This window comes from Anomaloglossus baeobatrachus, chromosome 8, assembly GCF_048569485.1.
Source record: "Anomaloglossus baeobatrachus isolate aAnoBae1 chromosome 8, aAnoBae1.hap1, whole genome shotgun sequence".
NCBI classification, from domain to species: Eukaryota; Metazoa; Chordata; class Amphibia; order Anura; family Aromobatidae; genus Anomaloglossus; species Anomaloglossus baeobatrachus.
The window spans coordinates 15,697,048-15,715,618 of NC_134360.1; the positions used below are offsets into that span (position 1 = coordinate 15,697,048).

The window sequence follows — 18,571 nt, forward strand, 5'->3', positions numbered from 1 at the left end:
CATCTCTGCGCTGCGCAGGCGAGAAGTGAGGGGTCTCTGCCCTGGCTCCATCGCTGCGTTGCACATGAGAGAAATGAGGTGTCTCTGTCCCGGCTCCATCTCTGCGCTGCACATGAGAGAAGTGAGGTGTCTCTGTCCCAGCTCAATCTCTGCGCTGCGCAGGAGAGAAGTGAGGTGTCTCTGTCCCAGCTCCATCTCTGCGCTGCACAGGAGAGAAGTGAGGCATCTCTGCTCCGGCTCCATCTCTGCACTGTGCGTACGAGATGTGAGTTGTTTGTGCTCAGTCTCCATCTCTGCGCATGCGCAGATGGAAGTAGATTATTTATGACATACAAGGCCTGTAGGACATCTATGAGGCCAGAAGGAAACGGTCCAGTCTCTGGTAAATAGCTTCACCCCTTAAAGAGGACCAACCACCAGGATTTTCATATATAAACTAAGGCCAGTGCTATACTGGTGCTATCATGCTGATTCTATACATACCTGTAGTTATGAGATCGGATGTATAGTTTTGGAAATACAGGCAAGTAAAGTTTGTGAAATGCACTGTTATTTGATTGATAGCAGCTACAGAATATCTAATAGGTGGGTCGGGTTTTGCTAGTTATTCCCGCCCCTGTCTGCTGCCTGTCCTTCCTCCCTTATCTCTGTTATTACAGGGGGAGGAGGGAGGGAGGAAGGACAGGGAGAGGAAGGACAGGCAAACAGACAGGGGCAGGAATAACCAGCAAAACCCCAACCAACTATTAGAAATTCTGTAGCTGCTATCAATCAAATATCTGTGCATTTCACAAACTTTACTTGCCTGTATTTCAAAAAGTATACATCCGATCTCACAACTAAAGATATGTATAGAATCAGCATGATAGCACCAGTATAGCACTGGCTTTAGGTTATATATGAAAATCCTGGTGGTGGGTCCTCTTTAACAATGGAAAAACAGCCTTCACATTTCTCTGTCTTCATGATGATTGCACCTGCCAGAAAATAAAAGGAACATCACTGGGAACCTGCGGATAACAGGAGAGCGGTGATTCGAGGGTCTAAGTCCTGATGAGAAAACAGGAACACTAGTCCCATCAGATACAAATAAATACAATATGGCGTTCCCTCAGTCGTCGAGCTGACACAGCAGAGCGACCCCCCGCTTTATCCAGTGCTGCACGGGTTTACTGGTCGGCAGCAGCATTGCGATGACGAAGTTGGTGGAGTGTCCGGTGGTGGACAACGTGCCCTTCCGCTCACTGGTCTTATACAGAGGACAGAAATATGACCTGGTTTTCTTTATGTCTGATTTTTTATCTAAAAAAAGGAAAAAAAAATGATTAGTGAAAAATGGCCGTCCCCTGACGTGTGAATGCCAGTAGAAAGTAGAAAGCGTGGCCTCTTCTATTAACCGTTTTGGCAATTTTGTTCAAAAGAGAATGGTGGGAGATTTCAGCTCTGAATTCTGCAGAATTGTGAATGCAGCTGTGGACAGTGATATACAGTCATATGAAAAAGTTTGTGCACCCCTATTAATGTTATCCTTTTTTCTTTATGGAGTTTCATATCTCTAATAACTGATGGACTGAGTAATATTTCTGGATTGAAATGAGGTTTATTGTACTAACAGAAAATGTGCAATCCGCATTTAAACAAAATCTGACCGATGCAAAAGTATGGGCACCCTTATCAATTTCTTGATTTGAACAGTCCTAACTACTTTTTACTGACTTACTAAAGCACTAAATTGGTTTTGTAACCTCATTGAGCTTTGAGCTTCATAGGCAGGTGCATCCAATCATGAGAAAAGGTATTTAAGGTGGCCACTTGCAAGTTGTTCTCCTATTTGAATCTCCTATGAAGAGTGGCATCATGGGCTCCTCAAAACAACTCTCAAATGATCTGAAAACAAAGATTATTCAACATAGTTGTTCAGGGGAAGGTACAAAAAGTTGTCTCAGAGATTTAAACTGTCAGTTTCCACTGTGAGGAACATAGTAAGGAAATGGAAGAACGCAGGTACAGTTCTTGTTAAGCCCAGAAGTGGCAGGCCAAGAAAAATATCAGGCAGAGAAGAAGAATGGTGAGAACAGTCAAGAACAATCCACAGACCACCTCCAAAGACCTGCAGCATCATCTTGCTGCAGATGGTGTCAATGTGCATCGGTCAACAATACAGCGCACGTTGCACAAGGAGAAGCTGTATGGGAGAGTGATGCGAAAGAAGCCGTTTCTGCAAGCACGCCACAAACAGAGTCGCCTGAGGTATGCAAAAGCACATTTGGACAAGCCAGTTAGATTTTGGAAGAAGGTCCTGTGGACTGATGAAACAAAGATTGAGTTGTTTGGTCATACAAAAAGGCGTTATGCATGGAGGCAAAAAAACACGGCATTCCAAGAAAAGCACTTGCTACCCACAGTAAAATTTGGTGGAGGTTCCATCATGCTTTGGGGCTGTGTGGCCAATGCCGGCACCGGGAATCTTGTTAAAGTTGAGGGTCGCATGGATTCAACTCAGTATCAGCAGATTCTTGACAATAATGTGCAAGAATCAGTGACGAAGTTGAAGTTACGCAGGGGATTGATATTTCAGCAAGACAATGATCCAAAACACCGCTCCAAATCTACTCAGGCATTCATGCAGAGGAACAATTACAATGTTCTGGAATGGCCATCCCAGTCCCCAGACCTGAATATCATTGAACATCTGTGGGATGATGTGAAGCGGCTGTCCATGCTCGGCGACCATCAAACTTAACTGAACTGGAATTGTTTTGTAAACAGGAATGGTCAAATCTACCTTCATCCAGGATCCAGGAACTCATTAAAAGCTACAGGAAGCGACTAGAGGCTGTGATTTTTGCAAAAGGAGGATCTACAAAATATTAATGTCACTTTTATGTTGAGGTGCCCATACTTTTGCACTGGTCAAATTTTGTTTAAATGCGGATTGCACATTTTCTGTTAGTACAATAAACCTCAATCCAATCCAGAAATACTCAGTCCATCAGTTATTAGATATATGAAACTGAAATAGCTGCTGCAAAAACGCAAAAATCAAATGGCTGAGGGGGGCCGAGACGGCCCACATCAGCCTCCTACGACACTAAGCAAAAACTGATTTGAGTCCGCCTCCGGCTCGGGGTGTATACTGCTGGGGAGGAGCTAACTTTTTCTGTCTACTTAGTGTCAGCCTCCTAGTGACAGCAGCATAACCCATGGTCCTGTGTCCTCCAATGAAACGATAGAGAAACCCAAATTGTTATGAAGAAAAAAGGTTAACATTAATAGGGGTGCCCAAACTTTTTCATGTGACTGTATTATGTAATGCGGTGTGCTCTATGGTGGCCCCCGGCCGCTGCCCGTGTGCTGGTCTCTGTACAGCTGACCGGGAGCGTCTGTCACAGTAGCTAATGTAATATCGATTTATTACAAACTCCGCTGAGTAAGGAGGACGCTCACATTAGGGACGACGAACGTCCCGGACATCAGTGACAGAGGTCACTGCGGACTCATCATTTACTCCTAATGACTCTAATGATCAGCGTAGCTTTAAATTAGTTCACAAACTGCACAACGCAGTGATCCTTTTTTCAGGTAATAAGCTGGTGCCAGCAATATCTGACACCAGCTTATTACCTCTCTGCATTGAAAACATATGCATGCTCGGCTGAACTGAGCGTGCACGTGCCCGAGGGTGGTTTAGACCTATACAAACTGATGAATGACAAATGATCTGTGAACATATAGTACAACGCTTAGTATTACAGTGCATGGCGATGGGCAAAAAAGTAGCCGAAAAGTTACCAAGTGGGCACTCATGACCCTTCAGTAACAGCTCTCACTGTGCGTCTGACCTAGTAATATAAAAATCACACAACGTGCAATAACTCTCACATTGGCGGAGGGTGAATTAATGAGAACAGCTGCAGGGTCGCTCATATGTTCCCTATTAAGACAAAGTTCTATATCTAACGCTGCGGATCTGCCAGCTGGACCCGGAGCGTACAGTAATGTTCTCATTGTGGACGACGTCCAGATTCCACATCATGTGAAGGATAATCCGCAATTTCTTGTCCTTTATTGTAGCACACAACCTTCCTGAGCGCTGGAGGAAGGTCACCGGACCTAGCGAAGGACGGCTGAGGGTAACCGGGATTCTCAGTTTGGACATTGATGGCCTATCCTTAGGGCGGCTTTGCACGTTGTGACATCGCACGTGCGATGTCGGTGGGGTCAAATCGAAAGGGACGCACATCTGGCGTCACTTTCGACATCGTACTGTGTAAATGCTAGATGATATGATGAATGAGCGCAAAAACGTCGTTATCGTATCATCGTTGCATTCACCGACATTTCCATAATGCCGGTGCCGAGACAGGTACAATATTGTTCCTCGTTCCTGCGGCAGCGCGAATCGCTGTGTGTGAAGCCGCAGGAGCGAGGAACATCACCTTACCTGTCGCCGGCGGCTATACGGAAGGAAGGAGGTGGGCGGGATGTTTACATCCTGCTCATCTCCGCCCCTCCGCCGCTATTGGCCGCCTGCCGTGTGACGTCGCTATGACGCCACACGACCCGCCCCCTTAGGAAGGAGGCGGGTCACCGGCCAGAGCGACGGTCGCAGGGCAGGTGAGTGCATGTGAAGCTGGCGTAGCGATAATTTTCGCTACACCAGCTATCACACGATATCGTACCTGCGACGGGGGCGGGGACTATCGCGTGCGACATCGCAGCATCGGCTTGCGATGTCGCAACGTGCAAAGCCCGCCTTAGGATAAGCTATAGATGTCTGATAGATATGGTCCAGTTCCCACCTCTTGGGCCTCATCTGTCGTGAACCTTCTAGAATTTAGAGGTGGTCGGCCATATGCAACTCTCCCCACTCACTTCTGTGGTTCCAAAAACCGTCAAGCTTGAGAATTTTTACGAACTTTACAAAATTGAAGGGAATGGAGAAAGCTGCGCATGGGCACTGTTCATTTGGGTAAAATACTGAGGTCAGCAGAATTATTTATTTTCTTTTTTTTAAATGTAGACTAGTTGCATCACACTGAGGTTTGATGATTGGAGTTCGGGTTTGGAAACCGACTTCCAAAAAAAAAACAAAGTTCGGGTTTGAAGTTTGAGTGAGTGATGAGTGCAAACTACTCAAGTGAGCCTCGCTGTACTTGGGTGTGAGTGATGCTCAGCCCAGTGTGAGCCGCTTTGAATGGTTTGCACTGGAGGTAAAATCAGCATGATCAGATGTAGTGTGCACACACAAACAAAATAAAAAAAATTGAAAAACCCGGCCCACCTGCCCCCGGAAGTGAACTACTTATGGCTGATGCACATGGGTGGAGCCGAGAAACACCCAATTACTGACTTCCATTGAGGTTCGGATCAAGTCGGGGTCACAGACCAAACATTTTTAAGGTTCGGCTGTAGCTGTAGAACACCTGCAGAACCAAACTTCCAAAGGTTCGCTCATCTCTAGTGCAGACCACAGAAAAAAATATTTGTCTAAAGGCCGCTTTACACGCTACGACATCGCTCAAGCGATCTGGTTGGGGTCACGGAATTTGTGACGCACATCCGGTCGCTTTAGCGATGCCGTTGTGTGTGACACCTTTGAGCGATTTTGCATCGTCGCAAAAACGTGCAAAATCGCTCATCGGTGACATGGGGGTCCATTCTGTAATATCGTTGCTCCAGCAATAACGAAGTTGTTCCTCGTTCCTGCGGCAGCATACATCGCTCCGTGTGACACCGCAGGAACGAGGAAGCTTTCCTTACCCGCCTCCCGACCACAATGCGGAGGGAAGGAGGTGGGCGGGATGTTTGTCCCACTCATCTCCGCCCCTCCGCTTCTATTGGGCGGCGGTTCAGTGGCGCAGCTGTGACGTCGCTGTGACGCTAAACGAACTGCCCCCTTAGAAAGGAGGCGGTACGCCGGTCACAGCGACGTCGCAGGGCAGGTAAGTAGTGTGACGGGTCTGGGCGATGTTGTGCGCCACGGGCAGCGATTTGCCCATGTTGCACAACCGATGGGGGCGGGTACCCACGCTAGCGATATCGGTCACGATATCGCAGCGTGTAAAGGGGCCTTAAGGCCTCTTTCACACAATTTGCACGACCGTGTTGAAGGTGCGTATAGCCCTCTGTGTGCTCAGATTTTGGCACACGTGTGTTCTCCATGTGCTATCCGCAGGGCATGAACTTTTTATTCACCTGTCCCCGGCACTGCAGTCCGTGGTGTGGATGTCTCCGGTGCTGCTGCTTCTGGGTCCGCGGTGCACTGAATATTCATGAACATAATGAGCGGGCCTGGAAGCAAGTGGCATCAGCGCTGAAAATAGCAGTGCTGGAGACAGGCGAGTATAGAAAAGCATTTAATTTCACAGACATGGGTTTCGTGTTTTCTCCGGTACATGTCATACGGATTACACCACTGAGTGATCTGTGTGACATCAGTGCTGCTGGAGAAAAATTGACTTATTTCCGTGCGGAACACACGGACACGCATGTGCTCCATAAAGACACATGGTCCATGAGAAATCACTGATGATTGCGCAGATCCAATGATTTTAATGAGTCTGTGTATGTCCATGATTCCGGTATGTACTGTATAAAAACGGCGTCATTCGTACCGGAATTGCTGACGTGACTGCATTTGGTGCCGCTGTGTGGATTAGTGGACCCGGTGAGGTGACATAACACAGAACCTTCAGCAGCATAAAGGCCGCTTTACATGCAACGACATCGCTAACGAGATATCGCTGGGGTTACGGAATTCGTGACGCACATCCGGCCTCGTTAGCGATGTCGTTGCGTGTGACACCTACGAGCGACCGCTAACGATCAAAAATACTCACCTAACCATTGATCGTTGAGACGTCGTTCCTTTCCCAAATATCGTTGCTATTGCAGGACGCAGGTTGTTCATCGTTCCTGAGGCAGCACACATCGCTACGTGTGACACCCTGGGAACGACGAACAACACTGTACCTGCGTCCTCCGGTAACGAGGTGGGCGTGTCGTTAATGCGACTGTTCTCCGCCCCTCTGCTTCTATTGGCAGGCTGCTGTGTGATGCCACTGTGACGGCGCACGAACCTCCCCCTTAAAAAAAAAGGTTGTTCGCCGGCCAGAGCGACATCGCTAAGAAGGTAAATATATATGTGACGCGTACTAGCGATATTGTGCGCCACGGGCAGCGATTTGCCCGTGACGCACAAACGACGGGGGCTGGTGCTTTCGGTAGCGACATCGCTAGCGATGTCGCTGCGTGTAAAGCAGCTTTAAATCACCAACAGTGACCTATCAGGGCTGTGAATTGTACAAATGTCCCGAATTGAATGGATAATATATTATCATCAGTCACTTACTTGGTTTTATCCAGATTATCGGCACGGAGTCAAACAGGATCTTGGGGTGCTGTTCTGCGAGGACGCCACTGCCAAAAGGGATTAACGGCAGAAAGAAAAGAATTTTAATTTGAAAACAAAAAAAAAATTGTCCAGGTTTTCCATCTAATTGACACAATTATGATTTAAATGTTATTTCATTTAAAAAAAAAAAAAATCAATCCGTGTTTGGTTTCATACTCCGCCCAATCGCATATTATCGGAGGGGTTTGCATTGTAATATTTGGTGCAATGCAGAATCCTGATTCTTATTTTGCAATGACCAGAAACGCAGTGATTTTGGATGATTCTTTGCAGCCTATAAATGTGGCCAGTAGTCGAGGATCTACATGAACCTATGGTGCAGGGAGTTGGGTTATTTCACAAATTTTGAAGTCTGTATAGGATTCACAGTATTATCTGGACCTTTGTCCAACATCAACATGGTTCTGCCTAAGCAGACTGGACTAGAAGCCTAATTTATTGCTCCTTATACTGCTTATTTGATAGCTTAAAGAACACAATGTGTCTGAGTGGGAATAATCTGTTCCCTCGCACCATTGCTCTCAGGCTCCGCAGAAGGAAGACCACGGTATATTTACTTTCCCTGGAAGATTCCTTTCATTTCCATTACTATTGGATGCTATAATATGATCCTCAGAATCTGCAGCAGTAAAAGTAGTAAATCAGGCCTTATCTAGCTGGTGGGTTTCTATACTACCGTCCAAAAACAATCCAAGAAAAATCCAGCAATCCCAAAAGATAAAAAATTCCAAAACTTTATTTCACATTTAAAAATTCCATGGTTAGGATTCCTGTTATGATTCAGTGACCGAGGAGGATCAAAAAAAGGACAATAAAAATCGGAAACCCAAAAAATAACCAGAGTGGCTGGAACCTTAACGGACTGCAGACCTAATACTGACATCTAGAAGTAGCCGTGGGACGTGCCTACGATAACCCAGTCGCCTCAACACAGCCGGAGAATTAAATATTCTTACAGAGAGAAATATTACAAAAGCTAATCTGCCTCGGAGCAGTCCCCAAAGATATAGATAGCCCCCCCACATGTAAAGACTACGGTGATATAGGAAAACACAATACGTAGCTAGAGAACAGATTCAGCAAAGGTGAGGCCCAGACTATCTGCATAGGAAAGGATAGGAAAGATCACTGACTGCAGCAGTAAAAACCCTAGTAAATACCAGCACGCCGGATATGGAAAAAATACTGAGCCTACACAGGCTCTCCCCCACTATATCAGTACTCTGGTGTTACTGGTGGGATCCAAGAAAAACACTGATATAGAGGAGGGACTGAATTTTGTACCAAGCATGACACAACACAATACAGAGCAGAACATGGAGCAAGGTACACAGATACTCCCAGCAGGGAATGATCCAACACCACCAAGAACTCCACACAGGCAAAATAACAAGAACGTGGAAACCATAAGCAGAGGTACAAAGACCAACTTATCTGAGAGGAGATTTAGTAGACACAGAGAAAAGGGCTGGTTTCAGGATGTCCTTAGCACACAGGAGATACATTGAGCACTGGCAAGGAACAGGAGGAAACTACTCAGTTATATAGGCCCAATCCGAATGGCCTGATTGCCATCCTCCTCAGATGGCTGGTTCCCATTCAGCAAGTCAACTGCACTACGAGCACTGACCACAAGAGGGAGCCCCAAACTGGAAACTAATTTAAATGTATTCACAAGACTCCATTAAAAGGGAAACAGATGACGCGTTTCAGATCCAACAGATCCTTATTTATATATGAGATATGAGTAAAGGTCTGTTGGATCTGAAACGCGTCATCTGTTAACCTTTTAATGGAGTCCTAACCATGGAATCTGAAATAAAGTTTTGGAATTTTTTATCGTTTGGGATTTCTGCATTTTTCTTTCATTTTTTTGGATTGCTTCTTCTGGTGACCAGCTGGACTATGATCCGTGCATCCCCTTCTCTATACCAGGAATTGCAGATGGTGGTGGAGTGGCTGATAAGTATTTTTTTTGTTTTTTTGTATACTACTGTGTTTTTCCAAAAATAAGACCTTCCCCAAAAATAAGCCCAAGGAGGAGTTTTCAGCATTTTTGGCATCAGGCTTAAATATATGCCTACCACGAAAATAAGCCGTAGCGCATTTTTAAGGGCAATAAGAGTAAAGACAGTGTCTTATTTTTGGGAAAACACGGTAGGTGGGGGAAAAAAAGCAGGGTGGTATGAATATCTATCATACATAATGATGATGAATCTATAAATCGTGCAGGGATTGGCGTCACCGACCTCTCTTTGTCCCAGCGAGCGCCGTCCAAGAACAGCCCGTTGATGTAGACTCCGTCCTCTGGTGAGGCGTCAGACGTGTCCATGGGCAGAACCTGGTGGAAAACAAAATCTCAAAAGTTTATTATATATTTCTATACTTCGAAGTCTGTCATTCAATTTCCTATATTGATTTTATTTTTTTTTATCTGGAGGCCACATTGCTAGATTGAGTCAATTCCAAGAGCAAAATAAAACATAAATGGAAATGATCATCTGAGACATTTAAAAAGTAAACGCCATCAATGGCTCCATTTCCAGGACCCCGATTTATTGGGAAAGTGGGAGAATATCTTCTACGGTCACAGTCTAAAACTGAGCTTACCTCACTCTATTGAGGCTCACACTCATCCATGTCCACCATTCCTTTCTAGAGCATCACACAGGGGTCAGGGGACCCCCGTACTGACCGACATGACCATAAAGTGCACTATTAATACTTGGTTCCATTATATGTGCTGCTACTGTTCTCTTTAGCATTGAAAATACATGTGAGCACCAAGTATGTCTGTGACCAAATAGTTGGGGGGGGGCAAAATGAATGGCATTATGGGACGTAGGGTGTGCACCCCTGCTCTATAGTAATCCTGTTCTTCAGCCAATCACTGGACTCAGTGGTCAGGTGCTGACCAGTTAAAGAGGACCAACCACCAGGATTTTCATATATAAACTAAAGCCAGTGCTATACTGGCACTATCAGGCTGAGTCTATACATACAGTGCTATACTGGCACTATCAGGCTGATTCTATACATACAGTGCTATACTGGCACTATCAGGCTGATTCTATACATACAGTGCTATACTGGCACTATCAGGCTGATTCTATACATACAGTGCTATACTGGCACTATCAGGCTGATTCTATATATACAGTGCTATACTGGCACTATCAGGCTGATTCTATACAAACAGTGCTATACTGGCACTATCAGGCTGATTCTATACATACAGTGCTATACTGGCACTATCAGGCTGATTCTATACATACAGTGCTATACTGGCACTATCAGGCTGATTCTATACAAACAGTGCTATACTGGCACTATCAGGCTGAGTCTATACATACAGTGCTATACTGGCACTATCAGGCTGATTCTATACATACAGTGCTATACTGGCACTATCAGGCTGATTCTATACATACAGTGCTATACTGGCGCTATCAGGCTGATTCTATACATACAGTGCTATACTGGCACTATCAGGCTGATTCTATACATACAGTACTATACTGGCACTATCAGGCTGATTCTATACATACAGTGCTATACTGGCACTATCAGGCTGAGTCTATACATACAGTGCTATACTGGCACTATCAGGCTGATTCTATACATACAGTGCTATACTGACACTATCAGGCTGATTCTATACATACAGTGCTATACTGGTGCTATCAGGCTGATTCTATACATACAGTGCTATACTGGCACTATCAGGCTGATTCTATACATACAGTGCTATACTGGAACTATCAGGCTGATTCTATACATACAGTGCTATACTGGCACTATCAGGCTGATTCTATACATACAGTGCTATACTGGCACTATCAGGCTGAGTCTATACATACAGTGCTATACTGGCACTATCAGGCTGATTCTATACATACAGTGCTATACTGGCACTATCATGCTGATTCTATACATACAGTGCTATACTGGCACTATCATGCTGATTCTATACATACCTGTAGTTGTGAGATCGGATGTATACTTTCTAAAATAAAGGCAAGTAAAGTTTGTGAAATGCACTGTTACTTTATTGATAGGTGCAACGGAATATCTAATAGGTGGGTCGGGTTTTGCTAGTAATTCCCGCCCCTGTCTGCTGCCTGTCCTTCCTCCCCCTGTCCTTCCTGCCTCCGTCCTCCCCTTGTAATAACAGGGGCAGAGGAGGAAGGACAGGCAGCAGACAGGAGCAGGAATAACTAGCAAAACCCGACCCACCTATTAGATATTCCGTTGCACCTATCAATCAAGTAACAGTGCATTTCACAAATATTACTTGCCTGTATTTCAGAAAGTATACATCTGATCTAACAACTAAAGGTATGTATAGAATAAGCATGATAGCGGCAGTATAGCACTGGCTTTAGGTTATATATGAAAACCCTGGTGGTTGGTGCTCTATAATTTTCACTGCGATAGCCAGTGATAGGCTACAATGGTAACATGGGGGTCACGAACCGAAAAAAGACTGGAGGGACCACCAGAGCCGCAGCGCTAGAGAAGCAGGGGATATACCTGATAAGTACAGATTGTTTTACTATATTAGTTAGGTACTGAGAAGCTTTGATTGCTTTATATATAATTTGCACAGTGTGCATTATCGGAATAATGATGACACATGTTCTACCATGCAGCTTTGTTAGCCAACTCTTTCCTCTCTAAAGCATTGTTGTTGCCTATACTCCCCTTCCACGTACCCTCTCCATATAGATTACATATAAGGCGGCCAGCCCCTTTACTGAATCCTTACAGAGCGACGTACTCATGTGAACTCACCTGAAATTCATAGCCCAGCAAATCAATGGGGATTCTGTATTTCCTGGCATAATTCTGCATGGCTCCCGTTAAAAATGCTTGTGTGAAGAAGAATCCGGACAGCCAGAAGACGTGAGGCTTTCCGCAATCAAACCAGGTCTACAAGAATCCAAAAAGACATGGACGTACGCCATTAATAACGAGAGGGGGATGCACTTCTTTCCTCTTGCATGAAATAGAATGAATGGTAATCACACAATGACTATGTATGTGGTCTGTACGTGGAGATCTCCATTTACAGCTATGTTGTAAGGTAGAAAATAGGTTACAGACAGGGGGGCTGTAACCACTAGGATCACTGGGCTGCAGGGCAATGGCTTCATTCTTCCTAGTGGTCTCTGGAGGGTCCCAGGAATGATCATCACGCTCACACTAACCTGCAGGAATTTAAGGCGAGCCAGGAAATCACTGACATAACTTCCCAGAGGTTTCAGGCTGGGATACGATCGCTTTGCCCAGGTTTCAGGGACCTTCCCTACGATTAAACTGCCAGAGAGGGCTTCCAGCTCGGAGTCCATAACCACCAGACCCTTGATGGCTTTCTGCAGGTTCTGCAGCGTTGTCCTTATAGTGCGGATTAAACTAGAAAATATAAGAGAAGGCATATAGAATGAGCATGGAGAAAATAAATCAATAGATTACATTTGTCTGGCTCTCATAGAAACGCATAGAGAAAGTGGATACTGGTGCACCATGAGGACACGGTGCGATCAGGCAAGTCAAAGTCATTGATAACGGCAAAATGCCACTATCAAGAAATGTGAACACAAATGCAAAAAATACATTACAAAGGGCCCAAATAATAACACTTTCCCCTGGAGTATTCCTCTCGGTGAGACTCAGCCCATGGGTAAGCGGAGAGACAAAAATAAAGAAATCCGCCCAGGAGGAGCTGGTTATTTGGGGATCTGCTCCACTAACGGATTTGGGCGGAAAACTGTGGAGGAGAAAAGCGCAAAATAGGGTCTTATCTGGTGGATGAGGGGATACACGTGAAAAGACAGGTACTCACCTGTTCCGGTTGTGACAGGCACAACTCCTATGCAAGCATATAGGCAGATTATGCGGTAGTGGTCAGCAGCAGCCCCGATGGAGACATGTAGATCACAAGATGGGTGAGAGAAAAACCGGGTTAGATGCTGCGCTAGAAACCACGATTCCAAGGGATATGATGAAATCCTTTCCTTTATTGGCACGAGTCAACGCGTTTCGAAGGCATAGCCGCCTTCTTCATCAGGACAAGACAGTACAAGAAAAGAACAGCACTGCTGTTCTTTTCTTGTACTGTCTTGTCCTGATGAAGAAGGCGGCTATGCCTTCGAAACGCGTTGACTCGTGCCAATAAAGGAAAGGATTTCATCATATCCCTTGGAATCGTGGTTTCTAGCGCAGCATCTAACCCGGTTTTTCACTAACGTATTTGAGCAGAGGAAATCTATTGGCTGTCTTGTTTCTGGATTTATTTAATTTCTGGAAAAAAGTGGCAGTTTTGGAAGTTTCTGGATTATCAAATGCTGGCTTAGGCGACAGCCACATTTATGCTCGGACGTTCCATTTGTATGTTTCAGCTTGAAAAAAAAAAGACAAATGGATTTAAAGGGAACCGGTCACCAGATTTGGCGACCATACCCTGCGGTCACCACCAGTGGGCTCTTATATATAGCATTCTAGAATACTGTATATAAGAGCCCAGGCCACTGTGTAGAACGTAAAAATCACTTTAATAATAATACTCACCTAGGGGGTGGTCTGGTCCGATGGCTGTCGCTGCTCTCCGGTCCGGCGAATCCTCCCTGCGGCAATTGCTGTCCTCCTTCTACCCAGTCCAGTATGCCTGACGCGTGCTATGTCGTACACCCAGGCAGGCATTGCATTCCTGCGCATTGATCTGCCCTGCTGAGGACGCATCAAAGTAATGTAACGCGCAGGCACGAGGAAAGGTCAAAGAGCGCCCACACATGCGCACTACAATAGTTTTGATCTGCCCTCAGCCGGGCACATCAAAGTGCAGGACCACAATGCCGGCGAGTGTGGATGATGTAGGACGCGTCTTGCACACGGACCTGTAAAAAAGGAGGAGGACGGCCATCGCAGCAGAGAGGAGGCGCCAGATAGGAGAGTAGTGAAACCCATCGGACCGGACCGCCCCCCTAGCTGAGTCTTTTTGATGTTATACACAGCAGCCTGGGCTCTTATATACAGTATTCTGGAACGCTGTATATACAGTGCCTACAAGTAGTATTCAACCCCCTGCAGATTTAGCAGGTTTACACATTCGGAATAACTTGGCATTGTGACATTTGGACTGTAGATCAGCCTGGAAGTGTGAAATGCAGCAAAAAAGAATGTTATTTCTTTTTTTATTTTTTTTTTAAAAATTGTGAAAAGTTTATTCAGAGGGTCATTTATTATTCAACCCCTCAAACCACCAGAATTCTGTTTGGTTTCCCTAAAGTATTAAGACGTATTTCAGGTACAAAGAACAATGAGCTTCACATGTTTGGATTAATTATCTCTTTTTCCAGCCTTTTCTGACTAATTAAGACCCTCCCCAAACTTGTGAACAGCACTCATACTTGGTCAACATGGGAAAGACAAAGGAGCATTCCAAGGCCATCAGAGACAAGATCGTGGAGGGTCACAAGGCTGGCAAGGGGTACAAAACCCTTTCCAAGGAGTTGGGCCTACCTGTCTCCACTGTTGGGAGCATCATCCGGAAGTGGAAGGCTTATGGAACTACTGTTAGCCTTCCACGGCCTGGACAGCCTTTGAAAGTTTCCACCCGTGCCGAGGCCAGGCTTGTCCGAAGAGTCAAGGCTAACCCAAGGACAACAAGGAAGGAGCTCCGGGAAGATCTCATGGCAGTGGGGACATTGGTTTCAGTCAATACCATAAGTAACGTACTCCACCGCAATGGTCTCCGTTCCAGACGAGCCCGTAAGGTACCTTTACTTTCAAAGCGTCATGTCAAGGCTCGTCTACAGTTTGCTCATGATCACTTGGAGGACTCTGAGACAGACTGGTTCAAGGTTCTCTGGTCTGATGAGACCAAGATCGAGATCTTTGGTGCCAACCACACACGTGACGTTTGGAGACTGGATGGCACTGCATACGACCCCAAGAATACCATCCCTACAGTCAAGCATGGTGGTGGCAGTATCATGCTGTGGGGCTGTTTCTCAGCCAAGGGGCCTGGCCATCTGGTCCGCATCCATGGGAAGATGGATAGCACGGCCTACCTGGAGATTTTGGCCAAGAACCTCCGCTCCTCCATCAAGGATCTTAGGATGGGTCGTCATTTCATCTTCCAACAAGACAACGACCCAAAGCACACAGCCAAGAAAACCAAGGCCTGGTTCAAGAGGGAAAAAATCAAGGTGTTGCAGTGGCCTAGTCAGTCTCCTGACCTTAACCCAATTGAAAACTTGTGGAAGGAGCTCAAGATTAAAGTCCACATGAGACACCCAAAGAACCTAGATTACTTGGAGAAGATCTGCATGGAGGAGTGGGCCAAGATAACTCCAGAGACCTGTGCCGGCCTGATCAGGTCTTATAAAAGACGATTATTAGCTGTAATTGCAAACAAGGGTTATTCCACAAAATATTAAACCTAGGGGTTGAATAATAATTGACCCACACTTTTATGTTGAAATTTATTAAAATTTAACTGAGCAACATAACTTGTTGGTTTGTAAGATTTATGCATCTGTTAATAAATCCTGCTCTTGTTTGAAGTTTGCAGGCTCTAACTTATTTGCATCTTATCAAACCTGCTAAATCTGCAGGGGGTTGAATACTACTTGTAGGCACTGTAACAGCTCACTGGTGGTGGCCACAGCTTATAGGGGCCAAATCTGGTGACAGGTTCCCTTTAATGTCCACAATGAATTTTTTGCATAAATGATGGGGGGATCCGTTGGAGTTCTGCTAGGAGTCTGTCTTTAGAATGGAAGAAAAAGTGCAGCAGGCGGAACATTTTTCCATTCGATATATGGAGACGTAACTGAACCCAGATGGAACCCATAATAATCATTGCAGCCCAAATGAGTATATGTGTACAAATATCTGTATTTTACAAGATGCAAAAAAAAAAGAAGTCATCCTTTAAAAAACTAATCCGTCTAAGGAAAACACATGAAATCTGTTATTTTTTTATTTTTATTTTTTTCTGCAGAAAACGTCTCTTGTTGCTCCTTCCTATGCCTTTTTAATCAAATAGATGCAACCTATATGTTACAAAAACTCATACACTTGCTTTAAAATATACTAGTTTGCATCAGTTTTGCAACATATCAAGGTTTTTTTTTACAATATAAAATATATGAGAAAAATTCCCAATAAATGAGCCATAAAGGTGGACACGTTATCAGTATGGGAGGGTCTTCCTCCTTGAGAAAGCAACAGTACCTCTGCGAAACGCGCGTTGGTGGTGATCCTGCATCTTTATGGGTATTTTGTACTGATGTTATAACTGCGCCTTGGTTCCCCTGTGACTGCACCTGCACTTTAGGTAATTTTCCTGACCTTCTTGTCTAAGTATGGCTATACTGGGAACCTTGCTCAGTCGTGTGCATATGCAGTTATTGGATACTGTGGCAGGGCTTTATAAATTCTTACCTGTTTTTCTCTTTCCTCTTCATCTTTTAATTTTTATCACCAATTTTGAGGTTTAGTTTACCTTCCACTTATCAGTGTTTTTGGATGTTTAGAGGTAGATGGGAACTTTACATTGGCTTGTATGCATATGTATGTATTTTAGGATTAGGATTATTATGTAGAATTACTATTTAGTTATAATATCAAATACATAAAAAAGGCAGGGTAAATTCATGCCCGGGTGCCATCCTGCCCTCGTCAGCACTCTCCTCACAATCACTTACTTGCTAAACCTCTCCATCTCTTGCACCAGGACCGTGTTCATACTCTCTTCATACCGTACCGGAAACTTCTGCAAAGCTGCCTCAATGTCAAAGTCCTTAGGAAGCTGCAGAAATAAGTACAATATTGGTGCGGCCTTCACTTCTATTATTTGATTTTTTTTTGTTTTTACTAAATTTAAAGAAAAAAGTTGCCATTGAGTGAGGAATGTTAGAAAATAAAGAAATATGTCATGTTCAGTTTTGCACCTATTTAGACTGCATGTTGGGAGTGCCGTCAGTTTTTTTTGTCTAGGTTATAGTCATGCCCTCTGACTGTGCACCATTAGCCACAGGTGATTTTTATGCTCTAGTAGCAGGTTCCTACTTGCCTATACACAGGAGTTTTTTTTGCCCGGGGAAAGGCGTTCGAGTGGGTGCCCAGTGTGCAAGATGTGCCTTGGCGTGGCTACTGGGCAGATATGTAGCTGGCCATTTTTGTGTTCTAAATGTCTCGATTTTACCTAGATTTCCTTGGGCAGTAGTGCATGTCTGTATTCTTCCATTCATGGTTTGCATACTTTGGCATTTCACAGTGCAACTGTCTTTTTTGTTATTATATGTCATGTTCAGTTTTGCACCTCTTCAAACTTCATGTTGGGAGTGCCGTCAGTTTTTGTGTCTAGATTATGGAGTCCTGCCCTCTGACTGTGCATTCCTCCCAAAGTAGCCAATGGCAATTTTATTCTCTAGTAGCAGGTTCCTACTTGCCCATACACAGGAGGATTGTTGCCTGGCGAAAGGTGTTGAAGTGGGTGCGCAGTGTGTGAGATGTGCCTTGGCATAGCTACTGGGCAGATATCACATTGGCCATTTTTTGTATGCCAAATGTCTCGATTTTTCCTGGTTTGCATGCTTTGGCATTTCACAGTGCAACTGTCTTTTTTGTTATTATATGTCATGTTCAGTTTTGCACCTGTTCAGACTACATGTTGGGAGTGCCGTCAGTGTTTTTTGTCTACATTATAGTCATGCCCTCTGACTGTGCATCATTAGCCACAGGTGATTTTATTCTCTAGTAGCAGGTTCCTATTTGCCAATATACAGAGGGTTTTTGGCCCGTGGAGAGGTGTTGGAGTGGGTGCCCAGTGTGCCTTGGTGTGGTTATTGGGCATATATAGAGATGGCCATTTTTTGTAAGCTAAGTGTCTCGATTTTTCCTGGATTTCCTTGGGTAGTAATGCATGTCTGTATTCTTATATTCATGGTTTGCATACTATGGCATTTCAGACTGCAACAGTCTTTTTTGTTATTATATGTCATGTTCAGTTTTGCATCTGTTCAGACTGCATGTTGGGAGTGCCGTCAGTTTTTGTGTCCAGATTATGGAGTCATACCTCCTGACTGTGTTGGAGTGGGTGCCCAGTGTGCCTTGGTGTGGTTATTGGGCAGATATAGAGATGGC

At 44.8% G+C, this 18,571-nt stretch overlaps 1 protein-coding gene across 1 annotated transcript in view; it reads right to left on the bottom strand.

The window, feature by feature from the left end:
- Nucleotides 1-922: 922 nt before the first annotated feature.
- The window catches only part of DNAH12 (dynein axonemal heavy chain 12), a 331,588-nt gene continuing 313,939 nt past the window's right edge, over nucleotides 923-18,571 (bottom strand). Inside the window, exons 69-74 of the mRNA XM_075321326.1 lie at nucleotides 17,131-17,234; nucleotides 12,628-12,832; nucleotides 12,212-12,349; nucleotides 9,667-9,758; nucleotides 7,355-7,422; nucleotides 923-1,302 (exon numbers count right to left, since the gene is read on the bottom strand). Of these exons, the coding sequence (XP_075177441.1) occupies nucleotides 1,112-1,302; nucleotides 7,355-7,422; nucleotides 9,667-9,758; nucleotides 12,212-12,349; nucleotides 12,628-12,832; nucleotides 17,131-17,234 (798 nt within the window). The 3' untranslated portion in view covers nucleotides 923-1,111. The remainder of the gene's footprint in view (nucleotides 1,303-7,354; nucleotides 7,423-9,666; nucleotides 9,759-12,211; nucleotides 12,350-12,627; nucleotides 12,833-17,130; nucleotides 17,235-18,571) is intronic.